The sequence below is a fragment of the Pecten maximus genome, chromosome 16 (assembly GCF_902652985.1).
Source record: "Pecten maximus chromosome 16, xPecMax1.1, whole genome shotgun sequence".
Lineage (NCBI taxonomy): Eukaryota > Metazoa > Mollusca > Bivalvia > Pectinida > Pectinidae > Pecten > Pecten maximus.
Genome location: NC_047030.1, coordinates 17,152,045 through 17,165,692, shown reverse-complemented (window position 1 = coordinate 17,165,692; position 13,648 = coordinate 17,152,045). Strand labels below are relative to the sequence as shown.

At 35.0% G+C, this 13,648-nt stretch overlaps 1 protein-coding gene across 5 annotated transcripts in view; it reads right to left on the bottom strand.

Annotated features, from left to right (window-relative positions):
• The window catches only part of LOC117314657 (ephrin type-B receptor 1-B-like), a 131,008-nt gene that overhangs the window by 87,420 nt on the left and 29,940 nt on the right, over positions 1 to 13,648 (bottom strand). For all 5 annotated transcript variants that reach the window (XM_033868732.1, XM_033868736.1, XM_033868735.1 and 2 more), the window contains exon 2: positions 1,585 to 1,667. In XM_033868732.1, the coding sequence (XP_033724623.1) occupies positions 1,585 to 1,667 (83 nt within the window). The remainder of the gene's footprint in view (positions 1 to 1,584; positions 1,668 to 13,648) is intronic.

Below are 13,648 nucleotides of genomic sequence, written 5' to 3'. Positions count from 1 at the left end.
AATCCCTCGATGACGTCCACATTCCGTGATTGGTGTGTCATGGACATCCCCAAGGAAACGTTGGCAATGGCGGTCATGACAATCTTGAAATGAGATTACGGTCAGCATTTTTGTGTTTTCATACTGTTTAATAACCCAGCCACAATAACATTACTTTGACAAGATCATAATTCTTGTGGTTATCGATCCCAGGCTTAGTAGATAACACTCACGATTTGTAAGGATTCAAAATCTCCTTAACTCCAACAAAAAAATTCAATCTAAATTTTTGAAGGAAGAAATTTTTCCTCAGACAATGATTCAAAGTATCTAGTGCATTAAATACAAGTAGAAACACCAAAAAAATACTTCGTAAAGAAATTCATACTTCATCATAAACTACCATAATCCCAATAGACCATGTAAAGATGTTATATTACCTTACTCTCAATAGACAATGTAAAGATACCGTACCTACTCCCAAAATATCAAGTAATGATACTGTCTTCTTACCCTGTAAAGTCATATGATGACAGTATCTTATTCTCAAAAGATCTGGTACACATAATATATGATTATCTTATTCTTTAATAAAACATCAAGATTTAGAATTACCTTATTCCCAGATGATTATGTATAAACTCCTACTTAACACAAACTATTTGAATAACCTTATTCCCAATAGACAAATGGAAAATAAACATGTAAGACATAGGATGATTAATTGTCCCAAACATACATGACGTCCAGACAGACAAACAAGGTCTAATGATATCTGTCTTTTTTGTCTCCCATCCTCTGGACTATAGAAAAAAACTCAAGATCTTTTTAGATGAAAATTTTGTGATCTCTGGCCTTGAATGTCACTCCCCAAGGACAGTGTGTGGTGCCGCCGCCATCAATTACACAACGACGATATGGCGTTGTCACGGAGGGCCCACTGGACGACATCCCACAGCTATTTACCAGCAGTTCATTCTATATATTCACATAACTGTCTAAATCTCATTCTTTTTTCTGCCAATTTGTATTGACAGAATTACACAGATCCATGATATATTAGCATATTTCCATGTATGTAACATCAACGTACGTGTTTAACGTCTAGTGCTTGCTTATAATCTGAAATCTTCACCATGAACACTTTCAAACTCCCGTGCCTCTCAAATACCATACCCTACCCTCCAAAAACAGTTGCGACACCCTATGACCATTGCTGTAGTTGAACACCCTGTGTAAAATGTAGGGGTATTTTATCATTCTAGTAGATGATAAATGGAATATCATCAACTACAACGCAAACAAAGCAAATTAGTCGATCTTTTGTTATCAAGTGGAATTCCCTAGAAACAGCTTGACCAGAGACCCATTTATCAAACGGTTCACATGTTATACAAAACACATTTGATCAGGGCTTCTACTGGAAACCAAACCCCACACACAGATGCAAAATAGATTTAGAGCAATTTGTTTCAAATTTTTCCTCCTCTAATTTTTGGCCATTCGACAATGTTAACAGATCACATGATTAATTTTTTGATTGGCTATTCTGAGTTTTTCTCCATTGCCAAGCTAAATGTGGTGTTAGTAGAAGAGAAAACTTACCCCATTGTTTGAGCTGTCCTGAGATCCTCCTTTGTATGTTGTCCATTCTAGCCGGCTTATTTTTGTTGTGTCTAATAAAACCACTGCAAAGACAAACAGAAAACGGTTACCATGGTAATAAATACAGGTATGTATATCAATCAAAAGAAACTAGAAGTTATTAAAACAATATTCAATGGCAAAAGTATTTTATCACAAAAAAAAAAATATTTTCTTTTTCTTTCATATATTTCTTTTCCAACAATTATTTTTTCAGTAATTTACATATTTTTAGTAATTTACATACCGGTATTTTCAAAGTTAAGTGTTTTCAATATTTCAAATTTCTGTGAATAGCTTTCTTCAATTTAAAGTTTAATATAAGCGGGTTTTTTTAGATTAAATTTTTAATAAAAGAAAAAAGAATTTGTAGGAAATTATTTCCTCATCATTGGGTAACACAAATACGACAACCATTCTCTGCTGTTCTCCAAATTACAACAAATTCCTGAATACACATCTTTTAAACCCATTTTTAATTTAAATTGTGTGTGTGCAAATCAATATGTACACAATGCAGAGATATTACATTTACAACAATGCACATTATCTGTCCGACTTTTAAAGGAGACTTGGAATGACGGTCCCCAAGGTCAAATTGAATATATTTCTTTACATGGGAAAATTCAATTCAAATTTTAATGTGGGTTTTATAAGTAATCATCAAGTTAGGCAGCTAAATGGCACAATATCTTGTACAATATTAGCTAGAGGTTATCTTATGGTAAATATACCTTAATTTTGATGTTGAAATTTAGAATTGTGTGACAGTTTTTTAACTTTATGTACATTTTACAGGATTTGTCAGAAAGTTACTTTTCACCATCCATCATCACAAACTGCTTTCACTGAATGACACTGGAGCCCAGGATGCCACACAAAATACATTCATAACCATTCCTTGTATAAAAAGGACATCCTATTCATCTGATGAAAAATGAGGTAATGTCGTTGGTGTGTGTCGTGATAAGATTGCTGGACTTATAAAACAGTTGACCTTTGACCAATCTCTGCCATCCATCACAAAAAACACAAACAAGGCCAATGCTAACATGCCACATCTATCATCTCCAAAATGTTTTGGCAAAATTTTTAGACTGAATTTGTATCTTTTATATTTGTCTGCACCTTGTAATTTGTATAGATAGAAATGTTTGACAGCTAGGTTAAACTCAGCTACTTCCTAAAATGTCTATGAATGCAAATCAATACATTATCAATTCCACCATTTTTATTCATCTAAAAAGTCACACATTCAGTAAAACTTAAAAATATCTCTGAAATATAATTTAAAATAATATTCCGATTTAAAGAAAAAAATTTGCAGCAATGAGGAACACACCTTGGAATGGTTTTAGATAAATGGCCATTTTGTTTCATCAGACGACACTATTAGATTCCCATTACACAATGTACCAGTAGAGACAGACCAGCAGACTATGAAGAAATTAATTCTCCACCCACCAAACTATTGTTAGAGGCTATAGACTATACCATGCTAATGGCAAGCAAACCAGCCCATTGTTGGAACTGGAAGACTCTGCCTTACTAATGACATGTTATCAGCCCCATAAAACACTCAAACACCAAAACATCTGGGTCATCAAAATCGGGGCTAGACACTCTGGGATGATATGATTGGTCGATGAGTCTATAAGACTTCACATGATTGGTCCATTCCTTGCCCAGGTATCAAGCACCATATATAACTGCTCAATCGCTGTAGATATTGGGTATCAGTTTTCAGAAAATAAGGGGGTAGGGTCGAATCACAGAGGGGTAGAGGAGTATAGTAAAGAGGCTGTGTCTCCAGACCCCATCTGGTGACGTCTGGTGACAGCATTCCTGACCCAACAACTCTGCCACAACTACCCAGACAATCCACAGAACTGCACCGTACTAAACAATCAATCGTACTAAACCATGGACATCCACAGAACTACCGTACTAAACCATGGACATCCACAGAACTACCGTACTAAACCATCAACATCCACACCACTACAGTACTAAACCATCCACATCCACACCACTACCATACTAAACCATCAACATCCACACCACTACAGTACTAAACCATCCACATCCACACCACTACCGTACTAAACCAACGTACTAAACCATCAACAGCCACACCACTACCATACTAAACCAACGTACTAAACCATCAACAGCCACACCACTACCATACTAAACCAACGTACTAAACCATCAACAGCCACACCACTACCATACTAAACCATCAACATCCACACCACTACCCTACTAAACCATCAACATCCACACCACTACAGTACTAAACCATCTACATCCACGCCACTACAGTACTAAACCATCAATATCCACACCACTACAGTAATAAACCATCAACATCCACACTACTATACTAAACCAATGTACTAAACCATCAACAGCCACACCACTACCATACTAAACCATCAACATCCACACCACTACCGTACTAAACCAACGTACTAAACCATCAACATCCACACCACTACAGTACTAAACCATCTACATCCACAAAACTACCGTACTAAACCATCGAAATGCCTTTACCACCTTTCTTTCAGAAAGCAAGATCTTAAAAGGTTCTCCTAATTCCTATCTTAGCCTCTCAATCTTATATATTCCGAATGATCGACCACCAGAGTTATCTCCCTTGTGACTCTGTACCTCTGAGAAAACTTTAAGGCTACTAGCCCCTAGCTGCCGGGCATTACAACCCTAACCTCCTCATACACAAGTACCCAATAACTAGAAGCTATTAGTACTGTCGTAGGACTCGGAAATGGCCCTCTTCAAATCTGAGTGTCACCACTTCAAAATTATAAGAGAGCAAGTTTGACATCTTACTCCCGCATGGAGGCTGGGACAATCCAGGTTCATCAGTTTTCTAATCAGAAATTTCACATATTTTTTCAATTGCATTACCACATTTTTCAAGCATTTATCTACAAATCTACTGCAGATCTACACCAGGCCAAACTCAGTTTATTTTGGTAGCTATAACACATAGAAATTTTTATGGACAAATATCTGGACTATGAAAGCTAAGATGAAAATCTTAGAACCAAAGTTCAAAAATGTAACTTTGAACAAAATCGCTTGGAACATTGTCAGTGACCTTGAACTCCTTCACACAAAATTTCAAAATTTGATAAAATTTGCTATCATGTTATTTTTTTTTCTTCTGCCATTTTCATGATACTGTAATAATAATTATTACTTCTATTTTACACTGTATAAAATACAGTTTTGTACAAATACAAAAACAATCTTTAAATCTGTACCAATATCCTTTAAGTTAAACTCTAGATGAGGTCATGGTCATATCAGGACACAACTATAGTCAAGAAATTTCTGAACTATCTCATTATTTTCCAAAATCATTATAAAGCTTATAAACAAAATTTTTTGCACATTTATTTGCACGTTTTTTCCCAATCTTCTGTCACCAAATTTACCAGCAATATCCTATATCTAAGATTACCAGGCACCTAACCGTCCACTAATATGTCTATAATTACCATAACTCTATATAAAGGTGCAAGTCTGCTCCTATTCAGTTCCTGTACATGGGACATTAAAATATTTAGGTAATTACATACAATGTGAAGTGGCTGTGAGCTTTGTGGATTGTTTACCTACAGTACCAACCCCTCCTCCCCCCTAACTCTCTAATATCACCCAGACTAAAATAGGGTATTAAAAATCGTTTTGATAGTCAAGTTAAAATGTTTGAGGAGAATGTCTGATCCCCAGAATGTTTGTGTCAGGTATAGATGACTGTTGTCACGGACAACCTCTCCTTCACTCTGATCACCAAGGCCGCTTTAAAGGATATTAAAAATCTTTTTGGAATTATACTGTCACATTAAACGTTTGAAGCGTCTGTCAGATGAGAGCGGTCGACTTCCAGGTATGATGAAGTTGTCTAGGCCGGAGTCCAATATTAACGAGTATCACCTGTATCTTTACCTGTCAACTTATACATACCTGAAGTCTGACTCAACCAAGAACAAAGCAGTCCCACAACATTGCATTAATGTCATGCCTTATTCTATATATAAACGTCAGAATTCAATGAATGTTTAAAATAAAAGATGGATTTTAACCTATCATTATCCACACCACAGTAATGTAGTAGTAGCTTTGTATAGGTATAGTATGTACATATATTTTCCACTTCCTAATTATGCACCTTTAGTCACTGTGACAGATATCGCCGATCATTATCAACAATAGTAATTAATGTCCTGTGACGTCTATACAGGAATTCACGGAATTTTTATCTAATAGACATATTGCAATTTTACATATCTACCTAATATACCATCTTAAATATATTTATCAACTATAATTCTCTTTCAATAATTCTGAGTAGATCTTAACTAAAACATGTGGTCCAATTCTTCACCTATTATGTCATCATATGTTATAACAGGAATTCACTTTTAAACAAACTGACTTTAATTAACTGTTTATTCCACATAACCCTATCACATTTTTTTCAAGTCCTGATCAAAAACATATTACGATGCACCGTTAGGATTTGATCACCAATCTATTAAGCACACATATTTCAGATTACAGCTCTGTTAATTAGAGCCCTCAGGCATATCGGTGAATTAACGAGTTTGCCCTAATAACGTCAATTAACAGCCCTGTAGTTAAACATAACATGTAAAATTGAACATCAGAACATGTTTTACACAGCCGACAAGCATAATTAACTCAATTCTATTCTACTTACCATTTTACCTGAACAGACAGAGAATAACAATTTATCAGTATCTGCTCCTATAGATAATTTGATCCATATTTAAGTTTTGTTAAAAAAAAGTTGGAAAGTGTATATAGGAAATACATAATACATTGAAGAAGAAATTATCATAAAGACAGTTCTTTCATTAAAGATTTGAAATACAGCTGACCTAAAACCTAGAAATGTTATAGAGATACCCTGGGACCATTACTCAGAGGACTCGGCACACAGGGACTTATTTATGTGAGTGTTGGTGTAAACAGGTGTGATTTAGTATTAAAATTTAACAATAAATATGGTACCGCACTATAATGTGGAGGACTTGGTTACTTGTATATCAGTTTTTTTATGAAACGCTGGGTAACTTGTATATCAGGTTTTTTATGTAATGCTGCTGTCCAATTTATCACTGCTCCATTTGTTTTATACCTACTGAACACAGATATCTTTTATCTGTACTCATCCTCTTTACATGACAGATATACTATAGACTTTCTGTACGACCCACTTGTGTTTTGGTGCCCGTTACTACAGCAAACACTAAATATATAAAGAACTTTTAAAATAAATTAATGAGTCTTAGTCATTCCTATAGGTACGTAGTACTGGACTTGAAATCTTAATTTACTCAGGAAATAAATATTTCTCATTATTGCCATGTTTTCATTCTGTAAAAGAAAACCAACCTAAAAAATATTTCTGCTAGCCGTACCTTAAGAGAAAATCTATTATTTTTGTCAATCTTTGCCACGTTGACAGGACAGGGACAGAAGATATCATCACTGCAGTGGTGGCTAATTAACACCAATTTAAACCATTCTGCGTTTGATTATTTTAGAAACACCCCAAGTCCGCGCTGTGGCTGCATCGGCTGGTTGTACTCATGCTGTAGTATACCGCACCCAGACTCATCACCGTCAAATCATTTTTCGTGATCCTACCTCCCGTAACAAAACCTCTAGGTTGAAGATAACCAATGCAATCTGTCGGAACTAAGTGAAGAATTTGACAAGTCTCAGCCAATCATATTACAGCAAAAAAAATCTGCATTCTTGAAACAGAACTGTGACAAGACCGTTTTGTGTGTCCATTTGTTAATTCTTTTTTTTGTTTGCCTGCTAGCAGCAGTGGAGTATCAAGTTTGTCCATACAAAAATTTGTCCATACAAAAGTTTGTCCATACAAAAGTCCATCCGATTCCATACAAAAATTTGTCCATAAAAAAATGTGTTCATGCTAAAGTCGGTTACACATAAGTTTTGGCTGTGCCACAGCATTACCAACAATTGTAAAGTCGTATTCCCATATGCATCACACCTGTACACATCTACATGAAGAGCTCCCCTACACCTTTCCTAACAGACAAGAACATCACCTCATGGCGATAACCATTGCTTCCGATCTTTTATGATCCATCTGTCTAACTCAAGGTCCTTCTTGATTTTTTATGATGGTCTATTTGATTTCACCAGGTTGTTAACGGCTATCAATTTCCGCTTTACCAACTTATTGGGTTTTTTTTCAATTTTTTACACACTAGCAGTTGTTGAGTGATGAAATCTTTCTGCTGCTCCTCTATATCAGAAGCTATCGTCCAGGGAGATCACTGTTTCCCTCTTCTTCTCTTCTATCTGTACATCTATCATACATCATCGTCATTTTCTTTATCTACGGGAATTCTCACTCTAATGTATGGGAGAAGTCAATTAATAACTTGGAAAAACTTACCAAATAATAATAAGTTTAAACTAATATCAATCATTTCATGATTAATTCCACTTCTGTGTCTAAACAGTGCCTTATAATTAAAATATGATAATATTTTAGCATTTTTTAACTTTCACAAAGAAAGACTTAGATGACATTCTTACTGAATCTATTTCTTTTATTATTATTAACATGACTGTACCAATTAAATACAGATACTATACTGAAATCATACTGAAACTATACTAAAATCATACTGGAACCATGCAGAAGCAGATATAGTGAAATTATACTGAAACTATACTGAAATCATACTGGAACTAAACTGAAATCATACCTAAATCATGCCGAAGTAGATATACTGAAATCCCACTGATACTATACTGAAATAATACTGATACTATACTGAAATAATACTGATACTATACTGAAATAATACTGATACTATACTGAAATCATACCCAAATCATGCTGAAGTAGATATACCGAATCATACTGAAACTATACTGAAATTCAATGAAATCATACTGATACTATACTGAAATCATGCTGATACTATACTGAAATCATACTGATTTTATTATCTATATTGGTATTGTAGTTTTTTTATACTGAGAAAACATTTGATTCACTACAGTTCCCCACTTGTGACATACTACTGCACGGTTAGACCAGTTTACAGCTGTACTGTTGTGACATACTACTGCACAGTTAGACCAGTTTACAGCTGTACTGTTGTGACATACTACTGCACAGTTAGACCAGTTTACAGCTGTACTGTTGTGACATACTACTGCACAGTTAGACCAGTTTACAGCTGTACTGTTGTGACATACTACTGCACAGTTAGACCAGTTAACAGCTGTACTGTTGTGACATACTACTGCACAGTTAGACCAGTTTACAGCTGTACTGTTGTGACATACTACAGCACAGTTAGACCAGTTTACAGCTGTACTGTTGTTGCAGTTTGATGCCTAAAACATGTAACAAGGCCGACTAGTTTAGTTTACTGACAACCAAGGGAAATAAAAAGTCCTTGTCACTGCCTGCCACTAGAAGTAGACTGCCAGAGAGATATTTACGAGGTTCTGCAATCCTCTGAAGTACCAGCAATGTTTACTCAATGGAGTAAACAACATGCATTGGTGTGGTAATGTCACTATCGTAAAACAATGATGTGTAAATAATCACTGAAATTTCAAGTTTCCCTTGGCAAACAATCTGTACCCAACTCTGACATAATGTCGGCCACATCTAGAGCACTGTAAATCAAAGACCTGGTTTTCTCATCTGAAGACCAACACATCATTTACGAAAGAGTTTTGTTTTCTGTAGAGACTTTCCATGATAAAGTACATCAAACAAACTGTAGATTCTAAAATGTTTGTACTGTGTTCTAGTGTTGGCAACCAAACATTCAAAGTTTTAATAGCCAACACATGATGGTTGTTTTAAAAACAGACAATTTTTTTTTTCTTTAAAGAAGTGACAAAACAACATTTTGTGCTTATTTATATATAAAGTGTATTCAAAATTCTATAATTAAAACTTTTTTTTTTAAATGTGCTACTGCAATTATGAATTTATTTTTTTTCAATTGAATTATATTTGATAATTTGAAAACAATACACAAAATAAATGACTAAAACCTAAAACCAGAAAATACATAAAGAAAATAGACATCAAATTGATAAACTTTAATTAACATTTCGAAAAACAGCCTAGGATCACAACTGTTGCCATGGTGACAAGCTATTGTAACTTCAGTACAAAAGGCCAATTTATCCAGGATACTATCATTTCTGTAAGGTCAGTTTCCTCAGTCCCAATATAAGCATGTCAAACTCCTGTCCCTGGTTTGCTAGACACATGATGACATATGTTTTTAATGAAGTCTTAACAATCCTATCACAACTGTGGTATCAAAATCTCAGCCAATCACTTGTCGTACTGCATGTTACTCGGCAACACAACAAGCTTGTTGCTCTAAATGCTTCAAATAAATCGCCTCACTTCAAACCGTTAATCCACAATGTACACAGAAATGGAAAGGAAACAGTTGGAAAGCTAATGTATATTATTCATGAAGAATCATAATCTGAAATTTAAAGCAAATTTATTCCTGTAACCTGATAAAAAATAAAATCTTTGGGGGGGGAGGGGGAATCCACATTTCATGTTCTGAAGAAAGCTTAATTGAACATCAAAAAATTACTGAAGGCAGCGTTAGTCCAGACCCAGATGTAGAGTCCACTTGGTATAGTAATAGAAACAATCTAGTGAACCATTCCTTCACTGACTATCATTTGTATTCATCCTCGTGGAATAGTGACCCTCTGCCATATTGTAGGTCGGATAGGTGCTGTCACTGGAATGCCATGTTGAATGCAATATTAAGAATTGATCATGCACAAGAATTTTTTTATTGAGGACTATCATTTCATCAAGGAAATACCATTACTACTGAACACTACAGAAAATTATATCAAGATTTGAGATGACATATATTGTATAGTGATCCTGGTCAGTAGGAAGCTTGCTTAGATGGGGAAGATTGAGCAGCTCTTCCACAATCAATAAGATAAGTTAATATTGGGATGCCGTTTCCGTCTCTGAGGAAATTGAAAGGTTTGCTCTCTAGTGATACAATTAATTTCTTCATTCGAAGCTTCTCTTGTGTCGACAGCAGTTGAACCATATGGGTTCACATCAGGTTAGTAAAACTTGGTGTAGGCCGACAAATATTTACGTGCTCGGTGGTCAATTTGGCCATTGTCACATCTAGGTGGCACTGCTAGCGTTGAAATAAACAACAGCACTAGTCAAGCCACAACTCCTCACATTGTCGCTGTGATGAAGCCACACGAGGATGTAAGGAACGTAACCATAGACAACTGTAACTGTGGGTGCAACACGCTAGATCGTCTCAAGTAAAACTGTCACTACATTTCCAGAACCGTGCCACTCAGGGATGGCTGAGGGAGTGCATTTATTTACAAACACAGACACACAATTTCCCACTTCTCTTTCTATTTCAAGCCTAGGGAGACAAAATGTCAGCCAATTTGGTTTTGGCTGTAAAATTGGCACTCCATTTCCCTATTCGTTTCCTCCTTCCTCCACCAGGGGTCTCTGTGTGTACTTGCAATTGTCGACTATAACTGGACTAGTTTATATATGCCAAATATCTTCAGCATGTATCTCAATCACATATCGTCCTCATGAATTCCATGAAAGTATGAATGTGTAATGTCTCTGAATTCAATCTTGCAGACATTCAATTTAAATCTCCGAGTGTGTGTAGAGGAATTCAATAAACATTATTTTTTTAAGAATTTTATTCAAACTGCATCAGTAGCCGTGTTGATTCTGATGCCCATTTCTTTTACTTTATAGATTTATAGAGTTTATAAAGGATAGCCATGATCCAAAACATGACGTCTGAACAAATTGTATAGAATGTTAAAACATTCAAAGATTTATGAGAAAAATACGAAAGTTGAAATTTTGTCTCAGGAGAATGATGCCGATAAAAACAATGAAATAATCAAAACGAGTTATGACAGGAAAATCATCAAGGGTTCCATAAAATCCTGATCGTCCTGTTTAAATATTAAGGTCAGTGTAAGATTCTATTGCATTTTAATTCTGACTTGGAAGACTTTTTCACAGTTTTGAACAGAATAATTTATTGATATTTTGTTTCAAATAGAACTCAGCAATTGCCTGTCTATGAATGATCTCTTCAAATTGATATTGTCGGGAGTGATATTTCTTCCAAACGATTTACGATATCGTTTTGATCCCCGCCTGGTTTTTTACAGAATCACACTACACTCTGAGGCCCCGACACTTTCCAGGGACCGTATTGAAGATTTATAAATGTTGTAAAATGTTTGTATGCCTCTTGCGATCCGGCTCCAGTGTCACTTGAGCGTCGACAAAAACACCAATATATTTTATGAACTCCTATTTTCTCGCCCGCGTAGTGCTTCACATCTGAACCTGTCAATACTCATAATATACAATGCCAAAATCAAGCCGACGCTCTTAACTATACCCAGTTCAGCTAGATTACCTGCAGATTCCGATTAATCCACAGTTCAGGAAGATTACCTGCAGATTCCGATTAATCCACAGTTCAGGTAGATTACCTGCAGATTCTGATTAATCCAATCATCCAACATCCAACATATAATAAATTTCTCACTTTATATAATGTAATACAATAAATCATTATAGCGTCCGTGACAGTATTTATACTGTTGGGTTATGGTGAGGAGCAGAGAACAATTGTTCATAAACATTTTTGCTGATTTAAATCAAAGACAGTTAGCTAGGTGAGAATTTAAACAACCAATACTGACGAAATATTTCTTTATGTAAGGAAAATGCAGAAACAGCATTAAGAACTTCACAGTTTTTAAGTAGTAAGTATTAGTCCAAATTGATGTGAGAAAGCATTTGATAAGGAAAAATTAAATAGAACCCAATGACACCGAAAGATTATAATTAAATGCATCAAACACAGGAGGGTCAAGGTCAGGAGGATCAATGTCACCAGGGTCAAGGTCACAAGGACCATTAAATCATTAGATTACATTGGAATCTATAAACATCATCAATGTCCTCCTAGTTTTGTCCATCATCGGTCAATGCAAGAAGTACATAAATGTTTAACTAGATAAAATAATGCAGAATTGGCGGTGGTCAATCACAAAAGGCAAAGATAAAATAATTATTATGTGTATTTGTGTATCAGTAATGAAATACTTTATATCATTAGAAATTTTAGATGAATTCCTTTAAATATGAATTTCTCTGGCAGACTGATAAGTTTTGGCACCAAAGTAAGTTTTAAAGGTGCTATATGTGAGTTAAATGGAGACCAGTTTGTACTTTACTATAATCTAGTTATCCCTGTGGAGATGAAAACAACCTTTACCAATATAGTGTACACCATTACAAACTTCTGTATCGCAATTTACTCTGCACCATCCTTTTAATGATGAAGAAAAAAATTGTAGAAAATTCAGTAAAAACATTTACAATATTGCATATATATACAAACCTGCACCGAAGAGATATCAGCAGACATTTTTGAAGTAAATGAAATATGAATTGTTACTTTGAACATATTCAAGTTATCATTAATATTTTACCATTACTTTGCATGTTAAGTGCTTCGTGCATTGATACCCTATATCACAAATAAGATGTATAGTTCATTGTCAAATCTAATCAACCAATCAAATAGGCCTGTTACTCTTCATCAACCAATCACATTTGCACTTTCTGGAGATTGTTAATGATACACAGAAATTATCTTTATATAGAACCATTACGAGGGCAGAAAAAGTACAAATCTAAAAAGTTCTGTGTTACTAATGGTCTGCCATTTTATATCAGTACAAATTGTACAGATAGGTGTATTTTTAAACTCAATTAAAACTAAAAGGTTATAGACACATTTGTATTTTTTTATTTTTGATATTTAAACACTGCTTATCACTATCTCTATGGGGTGTACTGAACTGTTGGGTTCAT